At 39.1% G+C, this 25,498-nt stretch overlaps 1 protein-coding gene across 2 annotated transcripts in view; it reads left to right on the top strand.

Moving 5' to 3' along the window:
• VPS13B (vacuolar protein sorting 13 homolog B) overlaps positions 1–25,498 on the top strand; it is an 818,081-nt gene that overhangs the window by 632,203 nt on the left and 160,380 nt on the right. For both annotated transcript variants that reach the window (XM_065895774.1, XM_065895773.1), the window contains exon 36: positions 20,124–20,326. In XM_065895774.1, coding sequence (XP_065751846.1) covers positions 20,124–20,326 — 203 coding nt within the window. The remainder of the gene's footprint in view (positions 1–20,123; positions 20,327–25,498) is intronic.

Here is a 25,498-nt window from a genome sequence, read left to right on the forward strand (position 1 = left end):
AAGTAGTTATTTGATTCAACTAATCAGATCAAATTGAAATTAGCCATTTAATTAATAGAAACAGTTTTATCATGAGAGTATAACAAACACCAAATCTGTTTATTCTACATTTCTGCTTGATGTGATGGCATGCTCAAATGTTTAAAAGATAACAAAGTCAGCAAAATAATAATAAATTATAATTAAGTGAAGTAGCACGGCAAGTTCTAGTTATTGCTGTAGAATGATTTCTAGGAAATTATAATTAAGAGATTACTACATATTTTTCAGAAATTGATTTTTAACAAAGGAAAACTTTTTAAAAGTAAAATAAAATTTAAGCTTTGAACATTAATTTCATTGTATATTTGCCTATCTTAAAAATTCATGCTTTGCAACTTGGATGAAATATATGCAAATGTTTACTTAAGGTATATTTTTGGTAAGTGGTAAAAAATATTTCCCAGCAAAAAAATAAAATAACCCTCCTACCGGTAGTCATATTTCTTTTTGTATTTTTCAAGTGACATCGCTCTGTATTCAACCCAAAATTTTTCTAGTGTATCTTTGAGTTCAGTGGAGTTAATGTCAGATTTTTATAGTTTGACTCTAATACAGTTATACTGAACTGTGTCTTTGATTTTACAGTTTATGTAACTATTGTGACCATCTGCAGCAGCTGCACTTTTCAAATTATTTGCTGAACCAAATTGAGCACAGTGACAAAAGTAGTCATCTCAGATGTACTATTAAACAGAGAAAGAAAAAGGAGCATTGCCTTGGTACAGCATAGCCATCTGCTGTACAGATGTTATTGTATAGAATGACTTAAGATAAAATAATTGTAGAAAATTTTCATTAAAACCTCAACAATTTGCACTTGTTTATGCGAATCTGCATAACTCCCCAATGAGACAACACACTTGGGGTTTCTTTGGTTCTCACTCACTTTTCCTTTGATCCTTTTTGATGTGCTGACTTTAATAAACACAGTCAAAAACATTGTGCAAAAAACATCATGGAAAAAACTACAAAGGAACAATTATAGCAGCAGAAACTACTCTAATCCCTAACTTACGCAAGCTATTTTTAGTGAAATATTTTTTTTAACACTCTTTATATGACAATGTTATATAAACAGGGTAAAGCTGTCCTTTCCAGATGAGTTTTAATTTAGGAGCTGAAATAGATTTGTAATGCTAGAGGAATCTTATGTTCTAAGTAATATCTAGAGAAACACAATTGGGAATGTGTCGTAGGCATGTTTCTTCACTTGTGAAAAGTACAAAAAATATTTGAGTTTGCCTAACGATTATATTTTTTATCATCTAAACCGACATAAGGTTATGGGAAGTGTATGTGGAAAGGGAATAATAAAAGAATGAAAGAGGAAAGTTAATATTCTCCCCAAGACATTGTCAATACATTTAAATGTGAAATGCTTTTATGTTCATTTACTGGGTTTTACAACAAAATATGTACAGATTATTCACCGAAATGTTTTCATCATTTGAAACAAAACGAAATGGTTAAATATTTTCCACTTAAAAAAAATCCTTGAGTTCTTCTTAGCCTCCTGTACTATTCTGTGGCCCTAAACTATCCAAGTTTCAAGGAACGTGGGGTTTTTTTAATTCCACTCTGCAGATGCTAGTGTAACAGTGACTTATAATAACCTAACTCTTATTTCTGCTAGAATACTTATGTTCTCCCATGTGTCTGTGGTAAAATGGCCCTAAATTTTAAAACTTTACATACAAGATGTAATGCTTGTATTTTTTTAAATTGGTGTGTAATTGCAAAAATCTCTATGATTGTGTATAATATTGCCAAATTTTCTATGATTATGTTATTGATAACGAAATTAATCTTGTTTCAAAATCATATCTTATTTTCTGAAACATTTTAAGGCAGATATTTCTTTTGCTAGCCATTAAATCTGTCCCATTCTGTAGTATGTTCTTTTTTAAAAGTAGCCTTCCCCACCCCCCCGCACACACACACACACACACACAGTCTTTTTTGCTGTTTGAAGTATAGTGTTTTGGAGAAACCTTAAGTATGTAGCTATAAATTCTGAACCAGCAGTGTAGCACTTTGCACAGGCAGGGTGGGGAGTGAGCTGCAGACTTTAGCTCTCCTTGTCAGAGTAAATTATGGCTCTATTAGGGCGGCACTTCTTAGATTTCGGCAAACAAGGGACACAATTCAGGCTGTGAAATAGCTGTGCTTTAGGCTGCCTTGCTTTTTCTTGGGGCCATGTCGATTAGCAAACTCCATGTAGATAAGGGAAAGGGAAATAGGATATGAACAAGTTAAGTGGCACAAAGGGTTGGGGAAAGAGCCTAAGTGAGGCCATCTTGGCTGGCATTTTAGTCAGAATTAGGGAAAAGTTGCAAGAATCCCCTTTCCATAGGGAATTAGGGGACTTTTCATCCATACAGAAAGCAATGAGTTGAATTCCTAGTCAAAGAGCTGTGGTTTAAATAACTTTCACTGCCCCAGCCTCTGTCATCCAGATGTACTTATCTTTGTGTATAAACAAAAGTAGGAAGAAAGAAAGCATAACCACATTATTTTTCATGTATACAAATGCCTCTTTTCATGTTCACTGAATTCAGGACCAGTAAAAATGTAAAGAACCTAGAGTTCCTTTTCATGTACTGAAAAGTGAAAGCAGGTTATTAATTGATACAAAGTGGAGCTCCAGCTTTTCATTCCAGAGTCAACTGGATCTCCTGAGGAAAATCTCCTTAAGGCGTTGTCATAGCCATTGGATGCTGCATAAATGCAAGTAAGCCTGAGGGGAAATACAACATTAAATTATATATGACTACCTAAAATAATATATTGCAATAACAAGCCATTTACAACACCCCAAAGACTTTTGTTACTTTTAGAAAGAAATAGCATCTTTTTCCAATGCCTGAACAATAAGAAATGAATTCTTTGACTGTTAAAGCCAGAGGACAAACTTAACTTTTAAACAGCCACTGAGGATTGAAGTGGAAGTACAGTTTGTAGACAGCTATACAAATCACTAACAAACCTTAATGAATATTGGGTGTGGGCATCAGGGTCCTGTCATTTTTGACACTGTGTCTCAAGTAGCTTAAACCCAACACTCAAGGAAAGGTGGAGACTTCATTGGGTCTGTTAACATCTGGGGTTTTATTTGTCATTTTGGCCATACCCTGCAAGCGCAAAAGAAAGAGTAAAAGGGGATTATCTTGACAATGAAGTGAGTTACTGAATCTTCTGATAATGAAAAGCAGAAGAATTCTAATGCCCTTCTATAGTCCCTGAGGTAGAGGTGCCTTTACAGTTTTGCAGAAGTAAAATGTAGGCAGGCGGAACAGATGGCCCAGAGTCCGTGCAACCTGATACCCCTCATCCCAGAACTGAGGACCACTATTAATCCTGGTCAGATTCCCTCCGATTACTTTATAACAAGGTTCAAAGTTGCTACTGATGAACTGGCCTGTCCTTTTTTTACTCTTAAATTACCTGTGGATTACTGATTTTTTTTCAAAATTGATATTTTTCTGTGCGTAATGGTGGACTATTGAGACATTCAAAAAAAGGTAAAATAAAAAAAAAAAAAGGTAAAATAGGAAGTTCTAAAACTTGAATGGGAAATAAGTGGAAAAAGTAAAATTCTCATAACTTTTTTTCAAAGCAATGTTCTATATTTATTCTCTAGTACAGCGGGAAATAAAAACCGTAAACGTATAAGACATTCTCTTGGAAAGTAATTTTCTTGTCCTCTCTCTTAGAAATCGTATGCAATGGAGAAGAAATCCCAACATACAAGTTTTAGTCTCCCAGCTGTAATTGTTATCAATAATATATGTTTAGATAGAATTTTGGTCAATAATAAGCAATGTTAATACTACTATCTTAGAAATTATCTTTTTTCACCCCCTCAAAAAGAGAGGTAAAAAATTAAGAATGTTTGATGTTTTTTAAAAACTCACTAGTAGGGGCTTCCCTGGTTGCGCAGTGGTTGGGAGTCTGCCTGCTGATGCAGGGGACGTGGATTCGTTCCCCGGTCCGGGAGGATCCCGCATGCCGCGGAGCGGCTGGGCCCGTGGGCCATGGCCGCTGGGCCTGCGCGTCCGGAGCCTGTGCTCTGCAACGGGAGAGGCCACGGCAGTGAGAGGCCCGCATACCCAGAAAAAAAAAAAAAAAACTCACTAGTAGATATATGCTGTTCAGGCATATTTATATGGTCACTTATTTTTTCTTGTTTTGTTTAACCAAATTATATTAATTCAGTCTTTACATCTTTCATTTGGAATATTTAAATTTTTCTGTGCTAAAGGGTCTATGTGGGTTTTTTTTAATGTCTGTTAACGTGATTTTTGTTCTTCGTGTACATTTTTTCTGTGCTGTGAGGTTACTATAGCTGTTTGGATTTTAATGAGAAGCCTTTAAATACATAGGATAGTAACTTCAGAAATTTAGAAGGTAACCACTGGGTGAAATTTCTGATGTGCTAATTTCTAGGCTGCCTGAAAAGTAAAAATCATCCAATAAGCAGCCATCTTCGGATGTCAGAGCACTCTCATGTGCTGTGGCACAGTGAACATGATGTACCTGCCCAGCCTTTCATAGAGGGAGATGAGCTCATCTCGGAGAGATAACCATCTCTGACTTTTTCTTCTGATTAATCACCGACCTGAACTCCATTTGAACCTTGTTAGACCAAAAACAAGTAGAATTCCTGGCCCAAACTATAAAATATAATTAAGCCCTTTTGAAATGATGTGTAAAAGAACATTGCTGTACCCCCCACTTATAACCACTACCACCACCGCAACCAATAAAGTTAAATCAAGCACTGCCTGTAATGGATTAAAATAATAAATGTTCCTGGATTTCAGTGTTTGAAGTACTTGAAGAAAACAGGCTCCCAGCAGCCTGGGTAGCTGAATGCAGGAGAGACATTTATTAATGACGAGTTCAAGGATTTGGCCTGTTTAAGATCATTACTTTGTGTTTACCATGGGTTACACATCTCTTATATTTTTATACAGCCCACATGTGTCTACATGCAATAATGAAAGCTTTTTTTTTTCAACAAAAGAATTGTTAATTGTGTAAATATGGTTCTCTTGGGGAATGTGAATCTTCCTAAGACTCTGCTCCCTGCTAATGAGAAATCCAGTACAGTTATTACACTCTCCCAAATATACCCACCTTTAAATCTTGTCTCCAGCTAGATTAGTCTTTCCCCCTATTGTTTTTAGTTACCAATTCCAAACTTAATCTAGACTGCTAGAAAACTGTGGGCCTCTGGTTATGTATTTTTTAAATAAATTTATTAATTAATTTATTTATTTTGGCTGCGTTGGGTCTTCGTTGCTGCTTGCGGGCTTTCTCTAGTTGCGGCGAGCATGGGCTACTCTTCATCGCAGTGCGCGGGCTTCTCATTGCGGTGGCTTCTCTTGTTGCGGAGTGTGGACTATAGGCACGCGGGCTTCAGTAGTTGCAGCGTGTGGGCTCACTAGTTGTTGCTTGCAGGCTGTAGAGTACAGGCTCAGTAGTGGTGGCACACAGGCTTAGTTACTCTGCGGCATATGGGATCTTCCTAGGCCAGGGCTCAAACCTGTGTCCCCTGCATTGGCAAGTGGATTCTTAACCACTGCGCCACCAGGGAAGTCCAAGTTATGTATTTTAGAATTGTGTTCCATTGCGCTAGACTTTGTGTGCTTATGTACTATAGAAAAAAAAATCAATGCTTTTTATTTCTTCTCCTAGCTTTAACAAAGATATGGGAAACAACCATTTTTCTAGATTTAGATACATTTGAGGTGAAAAAAGGGACAACTGGTAAAAATTTCGCAAATACGCATATTAAAACAGTATTCCTTGGACAGGAGAAAAAAGGGCATTTGAGACAACAAAAATGCTATCAATGAAAATATCTCACTGTGAAAATATCTCACTGTGAAAAATGCTATTGAAGAAGAAAGTTTCCAGTCCTAGCAATTAAATACTAGAGATCTTTTTCTTTTTTTTCTCTTTAAATTTTATTTATTTATCTATCTATTTTTGGCTGCATTGGATCTTCTTTGCTGCGCTCGGGCTTTCTCTAGTTGCGGTGAGTGGGGGCTACTGTTGGTTGCACTGCACAGGCTTCTCATTGTGGTGCCTTCTCTTGTTGCGGAGCACGGGCTCTAGGCGCACGGGCTTCAGTAGTTGTGGCTTGCGGGGTCTAGAGCGCAGGCTCAGTAGTTGTGGCACATGGGCTTAGTTGCCCCACGGCACGTGGGATCTTAACAAGCCAGGGCTTGAATCCGTGTACCCTGCATTGGCAGGCGGATTCCTAATCACTGCGCCACCAAGGAAGTTCCTAAAGATCTTTTTCTTAATAGCGTCTCCTTTGCATCCTAATGATGGCACTTTATAAGTTAGTATTGGGTGAAATGGATAAGAATTATTGTAGCTCCTAGAACTGGGACTGTGGAAAAAGAGAGGGTTAGAAGTAAATATCCCCCACTGCACTGAATTTGTGACAGTGTTTAGTTTTGCTGCGGTCACAGCAAATTGCCCTCCCATCCACATAAGCCAGAAGGCTATTTGCTAGGAAAGTTTCTGGCAAAGCAGCCCTGTCAGTGATAAGTGACTGAAGACACATCTTCGATGTTCTTTTGCTCTCTGGCTGGGGCTCTGGCCCTGTAGGCTATGTTGGCATAATATACTGAGGCCAAGCAAGACAGCCGGGGACAGGAAAAAGCATTTATTCACAACCCTGTTACCAATTGGAAAAATGAAATTACTAAGAGCTAACTAATAGCAGTAGTTTCTATAAAGCAATGTGGTGCTGGAAGGAGGCAGACAACCCCAGCCCTGCTACTTGCTGGCAGTTGATTGTGGTAAAAGTCACAACACAGCTCATTTCCAAAATAAAGGCAAAAATACTTAATTCATGGGGCTGTTGAGTGGATTAAGTGAAATAATGTACACAGAGTACCCTACACATTCCTTGGCACACAATTATGTAATTTCTCAATAAATATTAGTGTTTTTGTATCTTCTTCTCCCTCCCTCCCTCTCCCAACTCAGTCATACCACATGAATGCTGAGATCATAGAGCATTAAATTTTAGAGCTGAAAATTATCTCGGAGATCATCCTCTTCATCAAGAACACTTTTTGTCCTTTTCTCTCCATCATCCAAACACGCTGTATTTAGGATAAGATAGCTAGCATGACTATACCAACCAGATACTACTGTAACCAAAATACTTAGTACACTTCGTCCCTCTCTCCAGCAAATTCATGATTTCTTTCAGGATCTTTGAAATACTTAAAATACCTCATGGACCACCATTACTATGTGGGACTCCCTAAGTGTCAGAGAACCCTAGGTTGAGGCCTACTGAGCTAGGCCTAACTCCCTCACTTAGGGGTGCCGAGATTAAATGATTTGTCCAGGGGTACTCTGGGGTGCAGTGGGGACTATAACACACGTCTCCTGGCTTCTGGACTTTCTATTAAACCAGTCTTTAAAAACCTGGATCATGTAGATTAATACCAGTTTCTAAGCCATTGCAGTAAATCACTTAGGAAGTCATTTTGCTTTCAACATTGTTTGAGTTGATACCAGTTCTTCCATTCATGTGACTTACTTTAAAAAAAAAATGGATTCACCAGCAGTTTCCTCATTAAATTAACCAGCTACTATATTCTTTCCTCTATGAGAAGGTTGCTATACACTTTCCAATATGCACGGTCAGATTTGTTAGTAGGCTTTTTTTTTTTTAAACATAGCCACATGATCCAATCAAGTTTTATTTTCCTAATACACTGACACAACTGTGAAAACAGTAAGCATGGTGGCTGGCAGTAAGCATTGGAGGGAGGGGAAGAAAGAGGCAAAGCGTATCCACCGTCACCCTTTGGTATTTTCAGTTCAGTTTTTCTAGGATCTGAGAGTTTTAAAACATTTCTCAAAAAAATACCTTTCCCAGACAAGGGCCAAGTATAAATAGCCAACTCAATAGACATTTTTGTCTTCCATGAGTAATTCTCCCTTTCTTCATATGAAAGAAAAATAAAATCCTATTCCTGCTACTTGTCATTTTCTTATGTCCAAAAGAAGAGGTTTGGATTAGACTAGAAGTCCCAGCTTTTACTCACTGATAAGGACTAGATGAGAGTCCCTGAGGACTGGAAATCCCACCCATGAGAAATCTCAAGTGCCTTAGAGAAGGGATACGTGTTAGCAGGTCGACCACCCACTTGGACTCTCATTTTGAGGACTAGACTTTTTAGGAACTTTGTTGGGGAGCACCAGCATCCCTTTCAGCTTAAACATCTGTGTCCGTGTAGCTCTCTGACAGTTTTGTTGTATTTTGTTTCATTTATTAATCTTATCCTATGTTACAACTTACTATAATAACAGATGCAGATATAGGCTTATTACAAAATAGAATGTAATTAAGTAGGATCTGAAACACTTACATATTCTGATCAAGAGGGGGAAAGCAAGCTATTTTCATGGTTAAACTGCAAGTGCAGGGACTTCCCTGGCCGTCCAGTGGTTAAGACTCCATGCTTCCACTGCAGGGCACATGGGTTCGATCCCTGGTCGGGGAACTAAGATCCTGCATGCCACATGGTGCGGCCAAAAAAATAAAATAAAATAAAATAAAAATACCCAAGTGCCATTTTTTATGTGCTTCAACATAATTAGTTGACGAAACTAGAAATGAAAAGATTCCTAATCATCTCTTTAGTGGACCAGACTCACAGAATTTTTTTTCTAGTCATTTATGATCATCTTTTTATGGATCATGCTTACAAAAATTTTTCTTCCTCACTTTTTGAGTCATCCTCATGCTTCACTGTTATGCAAATCGACTTCTGGATGTATCTAACACATGCTTGCTGATTTCCTAGTATCCTTAGATTATTTCCAGCTGGATAAAAATACCTGGATCTGCTTTGATAGCACATGTCATCATTGAGTACCCTTTCTAAAGACATACAGAAGCTTGCTGTAGATTACACTTTGCACAGTCAGCATGTAGAGAGTAGGAGCCCTAGTAAAGGTCTAGTAGAGACCGACAATGTAGGGCTGGCAGCATTTTGTAAACATTCTCCAAAGCAAGTGGTTTCCATTTATTAGTCTTCTGAAGGAGTATTTTAAAGGTCAACTGTTTGTTCCTTGAACTAGATTTTTACACTCAATGAAAAGTATGTCAGTATGCAAACAAACCAAGATTATTTCTATTTATCACACAAGTTGTTTCTGAAATTACTTCTCAATGTTGATACACCTCATTTAGTTTAATTAAGTGCCTGCCATTAGTTTGCTAGAGCTGAAATTAAATATATAAACACAGATTTTTGAAAGAAGCCAATGGAAGAATCAGGCAGAAAAGCATTCTATTGAATGGAAGGAGGTAGAGAGAAGAGGTAATATACTCAGTCAAAACTGACCTTATCCCACAGTCATGAAAAGCAAGGTAGGATCCTGGATTGGATCCTGGAACAAGAAAAGGACATGAAGGGAGAAACTGGTGAAATTCAAACATGGTCTATGGTTTAGTTAGTAGCGTATAGATGTTAATTTTCTGGCTTCTGAGACTCATTCTATAGTTGATGTAAGTTGTTAACATTAAGGGAAGCTGCAATGAAAGATATTAACTTTGCTGAAAGCCTGAAATTATTTCAAAATTAAATTTTAAAAAATGACCTGATCAGTGATTGCATAAATAGCTTTAATAATCATGCTTTTAAAGTTTGTGACCATTCTAAATCTTACACTTTTGTAACATATTTCTTTAAGTTTTTTCTTTCTTTTCTTCTCTCATCATTTTTGGAAATTTAAGGGAAAAATTAAAAGTACAGAAAATATAAAGGATAATACATCAAATGCTTATATACTCATGAGCTAGAACAAATATAAACATCTTGTCATATTTTCTTATATGTAAACACACACACACATACACAGACACACACACACACAGGGGTAGAGGAGTGGTAAAACTTCACAAAATTATTCAGCCTTTTCCAATGTTCCAATGCTAAGAAGTTAGTTTTTTATAATTTTTACTTATAGTCATTTGTCCCACCTTGCATTATTAGTCCATTAGGAAGAAAAATAACACAGGCCTTTACTCCCTTTCTGTTGCCATTTATTCCGGATTTTGAATGTATAAGTATCCATCTTACATGAACTCTGAGTATCTCTGTGGCCCTGGGTTTATATGTGTGGTGATATATAAAATAAGATTCATTTTATCCCAAGGAAGATACTTAGTATGTTTCCCAATTGAAAGAAACAAAAAGGAAGGGATGATGTCCCATAGGCCAGCTTCTCACAGAGTAAAAGAATGGGGAAAGGAGAATTAATAACTCTGTCACGAGTCCCAGGGATTATTTTCACAGATTGTGGTAAAAGTGTGAACTTTGCTTTACCATTCACAAATGACCCTTTGTGAAATTTATCACCACTCTTTATTATTAAGTGATCACCATAATCTCTTATTACTGGTCATTTACACCAAGATTAAAACCACTTGAACTAACATGCTTCTCTATTATTTTGTTGTACCCTTTTAAAAATGCAGCAGGAAATGTTCAAAAGGAAACGGAGACTCTGTTAAACTTAAAAACTGGTACTTGTGGGTGAACCTTTCTGTGGTGCTGCAAGTAACTGGATCCCCTCGTTGAGGAGCAAAGCCACAGCAGGCTGGTGTGTGTAGCAAGTGTAGTGGGCAGGTAGGCACATGGGGATGAGTTAAACTACTTATGTGTCTCAAAAGCAAACCATGCCTAATTCCCTAATTTCCATGTAGGTGTATGACATGAAAGAAAAGAAAGGAGACAGAAGGGACCAGGCAGGGCACGTTTATATATATAGGTCATGTGTTTCCGTAACGCCTTTAGGCAGTGCCTGTTCCTGTATCCTCACTGCCAACATTAGCATCTTAAATTCTCAATATCCCCTTTGTGTTCATACGAGCCCATGATCAATGCTGGTAGACCTGAGAAATAGGCAAGTACAAACTATAAAGGATTAGAAAAGAGTAAGAATAGAGTGAGGGGTAGGCTATTGGAGAAATGAAGGGGTAAAGAAAAGAACAGCGACTCAACACGTAGGTATTCAATTAAGTATTTGATTAGAGTGAAAGAATTGACAGCACATAAAGTGAATAAAAAGCAAATACTAAAAGTGTTTGTATGATTAGGGAAGTATTTGTGTTTTTCAACAGTTCACTTGCTGAACAGAGTCAAAATTATAAATGTTGTTGGTTGTCTTTTTTTCCCTCTAATGCTTACTGAGATTTCAGAACTTGAGGCTAAAAAAGGAAAAATCTTGTAATGTGAAAAAAATTGCAAATTATTCACTTTATCTTTGTATATACCCAATATATGGTAGATAACCAATAAACGTTGGTTGAATGAGTAATGCATGCATGCATAAATATCAAGTTGGAGGTGATCCAGTATATCCAAATTCCTTATAGACAGAAGCATGGGAGTAGCACTTATTTAAGAAATTAGGCATGGTTATGGATACCATCATAAGAAAGTATCCTTAAAGCCATTATAGTAAAGAAGTTCACTGAAATAGCTGACACATGGTGACAGCCAGCAGCTCTAACACCTTCATTTTCTTGCCTTCAAAACTGGAAACCAAGAGGAAACGTTACTCTCCCCAAAGTATTATTGTACCTCATTGGTTTTCATTAAGCCTCATGTTCATCCTTGAACTAGATCAAACTCCAGAGAGTATCAAACCTGAAAATCTAGAAATTTCGGCAGGTTCCTAGGCCTACTAGTCTACTTTCTAGAAAACCAGTCGTTAAATTCTGCTATTGCTGGAATATAGCTGTAGCTGGGTCAGTGCCTGCCTCAACTGTAAAGTCTCTTGTATTTCAGGCACATTGTGTCTCCTCCTGCCCTCCTCAGTGCTCACCTGAGTCTGACCCACCTTCTTTCTTCTTGTTTCAGGCTCCCAAATGTTTGCCCGGCCATTGGCTTCCTGTTTCTAGGCCATTTTCCCAAGGTCTCAGTCCCTACCTTTACCTTTACTCTCCTGAGAATTCTAGGTATCTCATTCTCTCTACCCAAGCAAGAAAGAATAGAATTTGTATGACAGTAGGAAAATGTTCATGTGTTTAACAGTGTACACAGTAACACAAAAGCTGTCAACATTTTGATTGTTTTCATGTAAAAATGCAAGTCTAGAATTTTTTTCTTATATCCCTCCTCACCCTAGCTGATAAATATCAATACTTCTAGTTGTGTAACTTTCAGGAGTTAAGAAGGACCTTCCACCAACCCTACTCACGTTCTTCTTTGAGAAGGGATAGGCACTTTCTGAGGAATATACGGTAAGGAATCATGATGCAAATTTTGTCATTCCAGTTCTAGTTTTAAGGCAAAACCTCAGAAACTTAGTACAGTATCAGTATTTTGAGGCCATTGCTGCACAGTAGAAATATCCAGTAAGGTTCAGATTCTGTATGTATTAAGTTACTTCTACAAAGAAGATTTTATCGTATGCTTACAAATATCTTCGTATAAATGAGAAGTGCCATAGAGGAGAAAGGTAATCTCGTTCTTCTGTATGCTCCAGAAAAAATGCTGTCAAGCCCATTCTTAATGAGACTTCTAGGGATAAATATCAGCCCTTGCTTTTGATAGTCTTTTCTTTGATAGATAATTACCTTTGCTTTAATAAAGCTGTCCTTTGTTTCTGTCTTAGTTCTTTTGCTTTAATTTTGACCACTCTCTCCAAAGTGATGTTTTAGGGATGATCAGACATCAACACATCAGAAGGAGTACTCTGCAGCTTTCTCACTGTTGTAGGAAGAGATTACAAATAAGAAAAGGGAATAGGCTAGAAAACAAATCCTGTGGTTTTGGATTAGAACCAGAGGCATCAGTATGAATTCATGATTTTTAATATATTTACTGATAGATACAGTAATATAGATGTGTGTGTATACATGGGCAGTAGACGCACATATACGTCTTAGCCCTCTCTGCTGAGAGGCCCTAGAAACAGTGATACCCTAGCAGCAATGAGCATACCTACCACCCAGATTTTGGTTTCGAGATGCCATTCTTCAGCAAAAGAAACCAAAGCTCTGGAGAAATGACTGATGCCAGAGATGGGATGGGAAAAATACAACTGAGCCTGAAACATCTTGTGGCCAGAAAGTAAAGAAGCTCTCAAAAAATGATAGGGTAATCACAGTGACACAGGAACCAGCTTGGAGGGGTTCCCAATGGCCAAAGCTGGTTCAATTTAAGCAACAAAGTAAAATAAAGATAGTATTAGATTAGGACCCATAAAATAAATATCTATGAGTCCATACTGGTATAGATAAATAATTGAACTAATAAATAGAGTAGAAGGGACAGCTCTTTTGACTATAGAATACTAGTTAATAATTGTAGAAGAGTAAGAGAAATAGGAAATCAACATTACCACGCACCACAGTAGTAATTGTTGCAGGCAAGAAGCATTAATGGATGCTAACATTAATGGGTAAAAGTTTGATGTAATAGAGGATATTTGCATAATCTTCAGATATCTCTCCACAGGATACTTATTGTTTACAAATGGAAAAATAACCACTTCACAGTGGCGAAATCTGGCAGACACCACTTTAGCCATGTGATGAACATTAGTATCACCAGCAGGTACTAAAACATCAATATCACTTTCCCCATGCACTGAGAAGGGTATCACTTCTCTGGTATTCTGGCCAAAAATGCATATAACCTCATTCTAAAGGGAGAACATCAGATAAACCCAAATTGAAAGATATTCTGCAAAATAATTGGCCTGGACTATTGAAGAGACTCAAGGTCATGAAAGACAAAAAAAAAAAGCTAGAGGATCTGTCACTGATTAAAGGAGACTAAGGATCCTAGATAGCATCCTGGACCAGAAGAAGGACATTAGTGAAGAAAATGGCTAAATTTAAATAAAATCTGTAGATTACTTAATAGTGTTATGCCAAAGTGAATTTCCTGATTTCAGTGTCTGTACTATAGTTACATAGCTGGGTGAAAGATACATGAGAACTCTGTATATTTTTGCAACTTCTAGGTAGATCTAACATTATTTCAAAATAAAAAGGGTTTCGTTTTTTCTTTCTTTATTTTTTTTTAGAGGAAGGGACTTGGAAAGATGGCTTCTAAGGTCTCTTCCATCCAGCATTACTATTCTGTGATACAATGATGCAAAATGAAGAATGGCAAAGATTTAAGCACTTTTCTTTCCTGCCTGTCAATTAAGAAATATATTGTGACAGCTGAAAATAGGATCAGATTCTAAACTGTCATTTAGTACAGTAGGATATGTCCTGAATAACTATTGTCTTGACTAGTCCTATACTGCATAAGATGATCCTTGCCTCCGGGATGGTCACAATCTACTGGTGAAGGTGGTGTGATCTTCCCTTTTAGTCACTTAGATTACTAAGGTCTCGCTTCCTTCATGTTTTAAAATAATAAGAGTTGGGTAAAATGATATAGAAATTGGTAAGTCTTGGAAACCTATCTAAGAGTGAACCGTCAAAGTGGGTTCCAAAATTATCCAATATGGGTGCCTGATGAGAATGATGAACATTAAATAAGATTTTTAAAAAACCCTAGGAGAGCTTTGATATTAAACACTTCTCGTGTGACGGACCAATAGAGCATTCACATTAACATTACCACCAGATAATTGGGTATTTCATTGCAGGGTAGTACGAAGATGCATGTATTTGAGAACAAAGGGTATCGTAATTCTGACATTCCCTTAATGCTCATTTGCTAGATGACTGTACTGAATTAAGCCTATACTTGTATACTCCCATTATGACAAATTTTTTTTTTTTTTTTTTTTTTTTTCTTTTTTTTTTTTTTTTTTTTTGCTGTACACGGGCCTCTCACTGCTGTGGCCTCTCCCGTTGCGGAGCACAGGCTCCGGACGCGCAGGCTCAGCAGCCATGGCTCACGGGCCCAGCCGCTCCGCGGCATGTGGGATCTTCCCAGACCGGGGCACGAACCCGTGTCCCCTGCATCGGCAGGCGGACTCTCAACCACTGCGCCACCAGGGAAGCCCTATGACAAATTTTTGAATAATGAATTGGTGTGTTTCATTTAGCAAGTACTTACTGTTGAGAAGTAAATATTTTAGGAAATGTAATGCAGTTAAGTCAGAAATTGTGACTTAAGTTCTAAGCTCCATTAATAAAGATAATTTTTGATTCTTGGGTATTTGAGGGCCTGTTTCAATTTTTTTATTTACTGTTCTCTTTTTTCTTTTTTTTTTTTTTTTTTTGCGGTACGCGGGCCTCTCACTGCTGTGGCCTCTCCCGTTGCGGAGCACAGGCTCCAGACGCACAGGCTCAGCGGCCGTGGCTCACGGGCCCAGCCGCTCCGCGGCATGTGGGATTTCCCCCCGGACCGGGGCACAAACCCGTGTCCCCTGCATCGGCAGGCGGACTCTCACCCACTGCGCCACCAGGGAATTCCTATTTTTTCTTTAAGTGTAACTCTGAATCAATAAAATTGTGTAAATGAAGTGAAGTCTTAGTGCCACTATGTATTTGATGAACAAATTTAAGAAATTGATTTTCACCATCATAATTTTTAACAAAAGTCTTAACCCTAATGCTTTTGTGAGTGTGATTGTCCTCTATGGAAGATTAGAAGTTCTGTGTCTTATTTCTACAGTAGGAACATACAACATATATGCAGTTTTCAAGTCTCCACAGAGTTGAAAAGCCAACGTGGGTACTCTACTTTGAAACGTGTATGGTGTGGGCCTAAGGTGTTTTTTAATCTTTCATCTCTAAGTTTTTTTGTTCTTTAACATCTTTATTGGAGTATAATTGCTTTACAATGTTGTGTTAGTTTCTGCTGTATAACAAAGTAAATCAGCTATATGCTATACGTATATCCCCATATCCCCTCCCTCTTGCGTCTTCCCTCCCACCCTCCTTATCCCACCCCTCTAGGTGGTCTCAAAGCACCAATCTGATCTCCCTGTGCTATGCAGCTGCTTCCCACTAGCTATCCATTTTACATTTGGTAGTATATATATATGTCCATGCCACTCTCTCACTTCGTCCCAGCTTACCCTTCCCCCTCCCTGTGTGCTGAATTTCATTCTCTGCATCTTTGTCTTTATTCCTGTCCTGCCCCTAGGTTCATCAGAACCTTTTTTTTAGATTCCATATATATGTGGGTTAACGTACGGTATTTGTTTTTCTCTTTCTGACTTACTTCACTCTGTATGAAAGGCTCTAGGTCCATCCACCTGACTACAAATATCTCAATTTCGTTTCTTTTTATGGCTGAGTAATATTCCATTGTAAATATGTGCCACATCTTCTTTATCCATTCATCTGTCAGTGGACACTTAGGTTGCTTCCATGTCCTGGCTATTGTAAATAGTGCTACAGTGAACATTGTGGTACATATCTCTTTTTGAATTACGGTTTTCTCAGGATATATGCCCAGTACTGGGATTGCTGGGTCGTATGGTATTTCTATTTTTAGTTTTTTAAGGAACCTCCATACTGTTCTCCATAGTGGCTGTATCAGTTTACATTCCCACCAACAGTGCAAGAGGGCTCCCTTTTCTCCACACCCTCTCCAGCATTTATTGTTTGTAGATTTTTTGATGATGTCCATTCTGACCAGTGTGAGGTAATACCTCATTGTAGTTTTGATTTGCATTTCTCTAATGATTAGTGATGTTGAGCATCTTTTCATGTGTTTGTTGGCAATCTGTATACCTTCGCTGGAGAAATGTCTGTTTAGGTCTTCTGCCCATTTTTGGACTGGGTTGTTTTTCTGATATTGAGCTGCATGAGCTGCTTGTATATTTTGGAGATTAATCCTTTGTCAGTTGTTTCGTTTGCAAATATTTTCTTCTATTTTGAAGGTTTTCTTTTCGTCTTGTTTGGTTTCCTTTGCTGTGCAAAAGCTTTTAAGTTTCATTAGATCCCATTTGTTTATTTTTGTTTTTATTTCCATTTCTCTAGGGGATGGGTCAAAAAGGATCTTGCCATGATTTATGTCATAGAGTGTTCTGCCTAAGTTTTCCTGTAAGAGTTTTATAGTATCTGGCCTTACATTTAGGTCTTTAATCCATTTTGAGTTTATTTTGGTATATGGTGTTAGGAAGTGTTCTAATTTCATTCTTTTACATGTAGCTGTCCTGTTTTCCCAGCACCACTTATTGAAGAGGCTGTCTTTCCTCCATTGTATACTCTTGCCTCCTTTATCAAAGGTAAAGCGACAGGCTCCCCTGGTGGCGCAGTGGTTGAGAGTCCGCCTGCCAATGCAGGGGACACGGGTTCGTGCCCTGGTCTGGGAGGATCCCACATGCCGCTGAACGGCTGGGCCCGTGAGCCATGGCCGCTGAGCCTGAGCGTCCGGAGACTGTGCTCCGCAGCAGGAGAGGCCACAACAGTGAGAGGCCCGTGTACTGCAAAAAAAAAAAAAAAAAAAATTAAATATCACAATTTGTATGGAAACACAAAAGGCCCCAAATAGCCAAAGCAATCTTGAAAAAGAAAAATGGAGCTGGAGGAATCAGGCTCCCTGACTTCAGACTATACTACAAAGCTACAGTAATCAAGACAGTATGGTACTGGCACAAAAACAGAAATACAGATCAATGGAACAGGATAGAAAGCCCAGAGATAAACCCACACACATATGGTCGCTTTATCTTTTTTTTTGTTTTTGTTTTTGTTTTCTTTCTGTGGTACGCGGGCCTCTCACTGTTGTGGCCTCTCCCATTGTGGAGTACAGGCTCCGGACACGCAGGCTCAGCGGCCATGGTTCACGGGCCCAGCTGCTCTGCGGCATGTGGGATCTTCCCCGACTGGGGCACGAACCCGTGTCCCCTGCATCGGCAGGCGGACTCTCAACCACTGCGCCACCAGGGAAGCCCCAAATTGTGAAACTTTTTGATGCAGGAGGGAGGAGATATGGGGATATATGTATATGTATAGCTGATTCACTTTATTATAAAGCAGAAACTAACACACCACTGTAAAGCAATTGTACTCCAATAAAGACGTTAAGAAAAAAACAGCCGGGCTTCCCTGGTGGCGCAGTGGTTGAGAGTCCGCTTGCCGATGCAGGGGACACCGGTTCATGCCCCGGTCCGGGAAGATCCCACGTGCTGCGGAACGGCTAGGCCTGTGAGGCATGGCTGCTGAGCCTGCGCATCCGGAGCCTGTGCTCTACAACCGGAGAGGCCACAACAGTGAGAGGCGCCCGTACCACAAAAAAAAAAAAAAAAGCATTACCTATGCGGGCAGAGTTTAGGCGAGGGGTGGAACTTAGGCAGGGGTGGGGCTTTGGGTGGGGCGGGACCTAGGTGGGTGGGGGGGCGACGTTCAAGCGTGGGGCGGGACCTCTGCTTAGGACCTGCGGAAGGTGGGGAGGCAGCACATGGAAAGGAGGGCCTCTGTAGTGTGGGGTTCCCGAGTTTGGAGGTAGGGCCCTGAGTGAGGGTGTTTGTGTTCGGTTTAGGTTCAGCTCATTGGAGGGTGTCTCCAAATGTAGAGGTAGGGCCCTGGGTGGGGTGTAGGGGCAGGGCTTGGGCTCTGCACGGCAAGAGGAAGGCTCCAAGGGCAGAGAGTTAGGCCCAGGAGCCCAAGAGGCTTCCCGGTGCCTAAGTGGACAGGGAAGGCACTGGCCCCCTTCCCTTCTGTTCCTTCATGCCCCACCCCCCCGCACCGTCTTCCCCAGGGTCTCCCCCGTGGCCACTGGACCCCTAACTGTGGGTGCGTCCCTCTGGATGTAGGAACTCCTCCCCTCCCCCTGCTACCCCTCAGGGGTGCTGGTCCCAGAGGTCTGGCCTTTACTTTTGCTCCCCCTTCCCTCCCTCCCACTCCTTCAGGACCCTCGTGGCTGGAGGGGCCTCTGTCAGCAGAGGATCAGGCCCGGGATCTCAGCAGGTTCCTAGGGGTCCAAGTAGGCAGGGGAAACCTGGCCATGCTCCCTTTTGATCCTCTGCCCTCCCAAAGGTTCCCCAATTTCCTGCTTCCGGCTTGGGATCCCTTCCCCTCCCCCAGCAGCCCCTCAGGGGCGCCGGTCCCACCCCGCCTCCACTTCTCCCCCTTCACTCTCCCCGCACCCCATGTCCTACCCCGTCACTGGGGGTTCCTCCCATCCCCTTAAGTGTCCGTGATCCCCCACCAGTACCTGGTAGGTGCCCTAGTTGTGAGGAGACAGGAATTCCGCGTCCTCCTAGTACGCCATCTTGACTCCCTCTTTCATCTGTTTTAAGGATCAAATATCATTAGAAAAATAAGCCATGGGCATTACATACGTGGTCTGGTGAAATTCAATATTCACAATGACAATTCAGAATATGAGCTCCTTAGGGGAAAGTTAACCCCACCACTCTAACTTTGCATCGAAATATCTTAAAGTGTGCCATTGGTTTTATGAAAAGGTTTTGATCTACACTTCAAATTTAAGTTCAAAAGAAAAGCTACATTTTAAAGTGTATTCCTTTTCTGGGTATATTTACTTTGAACTATAGCATATAGTTTTTCTCATAAATCTAACCTGCCACTATCTGTTTTTAAGACTTTGTAAACTTCAAGTGGTTATGATGTGTGAAGTTTGGATTAAACTAAAATTTTTAGAAAACACATGTTATATATTTTGATTGTTTTGAATTTTAACATGGGCCAGTCAAAAACTTGAGTGTCTCTCAAAGTAATATACTGTACTCTGTTACTACAAGAAATCACAGAAAATTGCCCTCTCCCATCATGTTAACAATAGACAAATGAAGCAGTTGTTCTCATTCTTAAATGTAGTGTTTGAAAAACTTGCACAATTTAATGAAAATGTCTCTACTCATAAAACTTAAAATGCTCACACATGGAAAAAGTCATAACGTTTTGGCAAATATTGCTTTGTTAGGAATGTGAGTGAGGTATACCTGCTTCATAACTAGAATTCTATATAAATGGCATGAAACTGTGGGGAAAAGCCAACTGAAAAGAAAACTCTGACACAGGATGAGTTAATACTCTTAAAACATGCAGATAGTTCTTACCCAAACATACTTTTTCTTTGACAAGGAAGAATTATAACATATACCCCTCTTCATCCCTTCTTTTTTTTTTTTTCCAGGTGTAATTCTTGGATCATCATTTCTACTCAGTGTAAATGATTTTCTCCTTAAAACAAGTCTCAAAGAAAGAAGTCGGATTCTGATAGGACCATGTTGTGCTACTGCCAATCTGGAAGCTAAATGGTGTAAACACAGTGGCAATCCAGGCCCAGAACAGTCCATACCAAAAATATCCATTGATTTAAGAGGAGGTCTGCTGCAGGTCTGTTGGGATTGGCCCCATTTTTCCCATAAGTTTTAAACTAGTCTTTGTTCATTGTTTGAACTGTTTCATTAAATTTTAAATCTTGGTGTGGTGAGAAAAGGGTATTGTCAGATTGCCGTTTTACTAAACTTTTTTAACAGCTTTATTGAGATATAATTCACAAACCATACAGTTCACCTAATTAAAGAATACGATTCAGTGGTTTTTTACTATATTCACAGTCGTGTGGTCATCACAGCAATCCATTTTAAAACATTTTCACACACCCACCTCCAAAACCCTTTATCCATTAGCATTCACTCCCCATTATCCTCCAATTCCCTCTCCAGAACTAGGCAACCACTAACTATTTTCTTTCTCTATATATTTGACTTTTCTGGATATTTCATGTAAATGGAATCATATGAAATGTGGTCTTTTGTGAATGGCTTCTTTCACTTAGCATAATGTTTTCAAGGTTCATTCATGTTTTTGCAGGTGCCACTGCTTTATTCCTTTTTATGATCAAATAATACTCCATTGTATGGATATACCTCATTTTATTTATCCATTCAGCAATTAATGGTTGTTTAGATTCTTTCCACTTTTAGCTATTATGAGCAATGCTGCTATGAACATTTGTGTACAAGTTTTGTGTGGACATGTTTGGAATTGCTGAGTCAATAAACTTTTTTCTATGTGTAGACTTTTCTAATTACAAAGTAGTCAGCCTGTCTCAAGCAGTGTCATCAGCAGTAATTTAAGAACCATTTCCTAATGACAGGTCGTTAGCTATTATGATGTCTGATGGCTAACATAATATATAACCTTACATTGCAACCTTTTATGCATTTGATTTGCAGCCAAGTATTGAATGTGTGAGGATATCCAACTTATTTCTTGATAATTTTCTATTTGGATAGAATGTGAATGTGTTCTTTTTTTTTTTTAACATCTTTATTGGAGTATAATTGCTTTAGAGTGTTGTGTTAGTTTCTGCTGTATAACAAAGTGAATCAGCTAAATGCATACATATATCCCCATGTCCCCTCCCTCTTGCGCCTCCCTCCCACCCTCCCTATCCCACCCCTCTAGGTGGGCACAAAGCACTGAGCTGATCTCCCTGTGCTATGCAGCTGCTTCCCACTAACTATCTGTTTTACATTTGGTAGTATATATACGTCAATGCCACTCTCTCACTTCGTCGCACCTTACCCTTCCCCCTCCCCATGTCCTCAAGTCCATTCTCTACATCTGCGTCTTTATTCCTGTCCTGCCCCTAGGTTTGTCAAAACCATTTTTTTTTTAGATTCCATATATATGTGTTAGCATATGGTATTTGTGTTTCTCTTTCTGACTTACTTCACTTTGTATGACAGACTCTAGGTCCATCCACCTCACTACAAATAACTCACTTTCATTTCTTTTTATGGCTGAGTAATATTCCATTGTATATATGTGCCACATCTTCTTTATCCATTCATCTGTTGGTGGACACTTAGGTTGCTTCCATGTCCTGGCTATTGTAAATAGAGCTGCAGTGAACATTCTGGTACATGACTCTTTTTGAATTATGGTTTTCTCAGGGTATATATGCCCAGTAGTGGGATTGCTGGGTCGTGTTGTAGTTCCATTTTTAGTTCTTTAAGGAACCTCCATACTGTTCTCCATAGTGGCTGTATCAATTTACATTCCCACCAACAGTGCAAGAGGGTTCCCTTTTCTCCACACCCTCTCCAGCATTTATTATTTGTAGATTTTCTGATGATGGCCATTCTGACCCATGTGAGGTGATACCTCATTGTAGTTTTGATTTGCATTTCTCTAATGATTAGTGATGTTGAGCATCTTTTCATGTGTTTGTTGGCAATCTGTATATCTTCTTTGGAGAAATGTCTATTTAGGTCTTCTGCCCATTTTTGGACTGGGTTGTTTGTTTTTTTGATATTGAGCTCCATGAGCTGCTTGTATATTTTGGAGGTTAATCCTTTGTCAGTTACTTCATTTGCAAATATTTTCTCCCATTCTGAGGGTTGTCATTTCATCTTGTTTATGGTTTTCATTGCTGTGCAAAAGCTTTAAGTTTCATTAGATCCTATCTGTTTACTTTTGTTTTTATTGCGATTTCTCTAGGAGGTGGTTCCAAAAGGATCTTGCTGTGATTTATGTCAGAGCGTTCTGCCTATGTTTTCCTCTTAAGAGTTTTATAGTATCTGGCCTTACATTTAGGTCTTTAATCCATTTTGAGTTTATTTTTGTGTATGGTGTTAGGGAGTGTTCTAATTTCATTCTTTTACGTGTAGCTCCCCAGTTTTCCTGGCACCACTTATTGAAGAGGCTGTCTTTTAGCCATTGTATATTCTTGCCTCCTTTATCAAAAATAAGGTGACCATATTGTGTGGGTTTATCTCTAGGCTTTCTATCCTGTTCCGTTGATCTATATTTCTGTTTTTGTGCCAGTACCATACTGTCTTGATTACTGTAGCTTTGTAGTATAGTCTGAAGTCCAAGAGCCTGATTCCTCCAGCTCTGTTTTTCTTTCTCAAGACTGCTTTGGCTCTTCGGGGTCTTTCGTGTTTCCATACAAATTGTGAAAGTTTTTGTTCTAGTTCTGTGGAAAATGCCATTGGTAGTTTGTTTTTTGTTGGGTTTTTTTTTCCATTTTGACTTTTAATTGTAACATTCTCCTTTATAGACAAAGCAGATGTCACCGTTAATGATGTTAGTGTTTCTCTAGTTATGAGAAGATGCAAGAATTTCGGCTCAAAAAATCTTCTCCTGAAAATATCTAACTGTCTGAAGGCCTGTTCTGCCAGTTTTTCCCAGAGAACAGACTGCCTCATTCCTGATGTCAACTGTGAACTCCTTTCCGGGGGTATTGAAGGTCAGCAGCTGCAGTGGCTCATGATTTAATCTTTGTAGAGACAGACAGCAAGTGCCAATGGCAAGTGCTGCTTTCCAGTCAGCAGGGCCCCTTCATGGTCATAAATTTGACCATGGTTTGTGGGGGTATTTCATGACCATTTCAATCCATGGGGCTAGGAATGCTCATTCCAAGGCCTGGAAAAGAGTTTTCTGATAGGCTACTCAATGTGCTCTTACTGGACTAGGCCACAGGAGTAGCCAAAAAGTCTCTGGACCACCTGTCTTACTAGTCTCTTACAGTCCAGGAAAATATTCCCTCTTGTTGCTTCTTCCCATATCTAGAGTTACACTATTACCATCATTGATCTTACATGGAACCATATATCGTCATTTTATGACAGGCTCAGTCACACATTTGGTAATGTAAGAAACAACAATTTTGTAAAACAGGTGAATTACAGATAACATAGCTAGCAGTAGTAGTGAAGTCATAAGTAAGAATTAAGCAAGCTTCCATTAGGTGTGGCCCAGTATATCCCAGGTTGTCTGACTTAGTCTGTTCTGTACCAATCCTTATCTTTAAGGTAAATTTTATATTGGCACTGTCCATAAGGCACCCAGCCCAGTTTCCTAGTGTTACTAGACTGATTATCCTTACTATGATTTAATTGTTCCCAACATAGAGGAGCCTTTAAACTTAAATTACCATGGCCTGGTGTTAACTACATAAATCCATCCCATGATTGTGGGAGGTCTTATTCCTTGGCTGAAATTTTGCTTGTTGCTATGACTGAGCCTGAGTAATAAAGAAAAATTTATGGCCAGAGTCAGAGTAGGATCATTAATTGGCTAGGTGAGGGGATCTCACCTAGTAATATTAATAGTGGCCTCAATAGGACTATAATTTCTCTCTTCTAGAATAAATTTCCTAAGAGCCAACCAATTAGAGCCTTGGAGTAGAGAAATCCACCAAGGTAACCCAGAAGTACCAGACACAGGTAATTGGCCACAAACCCAACAACTGGATTGATTTTTAAAACTAGCATAGGAAAAAAATAAAAACACTAGCATAGGATCATGCCCCATGATAGGAAAACATGTGATTCATATGGAAGGGTCCAAGAAGTCAAGAAAACATTATAAATGATCATACGAGTTAGGTCCAGGATCTTGGGCAAGCTGTCTACTTCTGATGTCGTCTTCTTCTCATCCTAGTATGAGTGTAGTTTCTCTTTTGTTTGAGCATTGTTTTAAGGTGATTTTGAGGTCAGCCACACTCTCCATAGGCCAGTCCACTGCAGGGGCCCTTTGTGAGTGGAAATTAATCCAGGAGTCATTCCCTTCAGTTTCACTGTTCATGAGCTAGTTAAGAGTACCTGATAAGTGTCCTTCCGTCCAGGTTGGAGATAGTCTTTAAATTATGTCTGTTTCAGCATGCACAAACTCCTGGTTCCAGGTCCTGGGGCATCTGATCTTCATTCAAAGATAGATTACTAAGATAAACTTCTGAAACAAACTTAGAGTGTCCTTCAATTAAACTTTACATTAATATAGCATGACAGCAGGGAACTACCTAGGAGGTTAAGTCTTAATAAATACAGACCCCCCATTAACAAAACCAGAATTTAATATTCACTGAAACATAATCTTTTTCTCTCTAAAATTACCGTCATTTTTACCAAATGAAACCAAATTAAGAGTAGTTTGTTTGCAAAATAAGTCTGGTCTCAGTAAACTTGGCCTGATGATTTATATAACTATAATTGATGATACAGACTTCTTATGTGTGTGTGTGAAATTTTGATAAGGAGTCTCATACTGAACTTTTAAAAGATCTCTCAGGGCTAGGAAAGTCATACCAAGGGTTTATCACACATTTTGCCTAACAGATCTAGGTGAATTCCTCACTTTTCTTTTTTTTTTTAATTTTTTATTTAATTTTTTTATACAGCAGCTTCTTATTAATCATCAGTTTTATACACATCAGTGTATACATGTCAATCCCAATCGCCCAATTCATCACACCACCACCACCACCACCCCGCGGCTTTCCCCCCTTGGTGTCCATACACTTGTTCTCTATGTCTGTGTCTCAATTTCTGCCCTGCAAACCAGTTCATCTGTACCATTTTTCTAGGTTCCACATATATGTGTTAATATACGATATTTGTTTTTCTCTTTATGATTTACTTCACTCTATGACACTCTCTAGATCCATCCACATCTCAACAAATGACCTAATTTCATTCTTTTTTATAGCTCAGTAATATTCCATTATATATATAACACATCTACTTTATCCATTCGTCTGTCGACGGACATTTA

Source organism: Phocoena phocoena, chromosome 17 (genome assembly GCF_963924675.1).
Source record: "Phocoena phocoena chromosome 17, mPhoPho1.1, whole genome shotgun sequence".
Taxonomy (NCBI): Eukaryota; Metazoa; Chordata; class Mammalia; order Artiodactyla; family Phocoenidae; genus Phocoena; species Phocoena phocoena.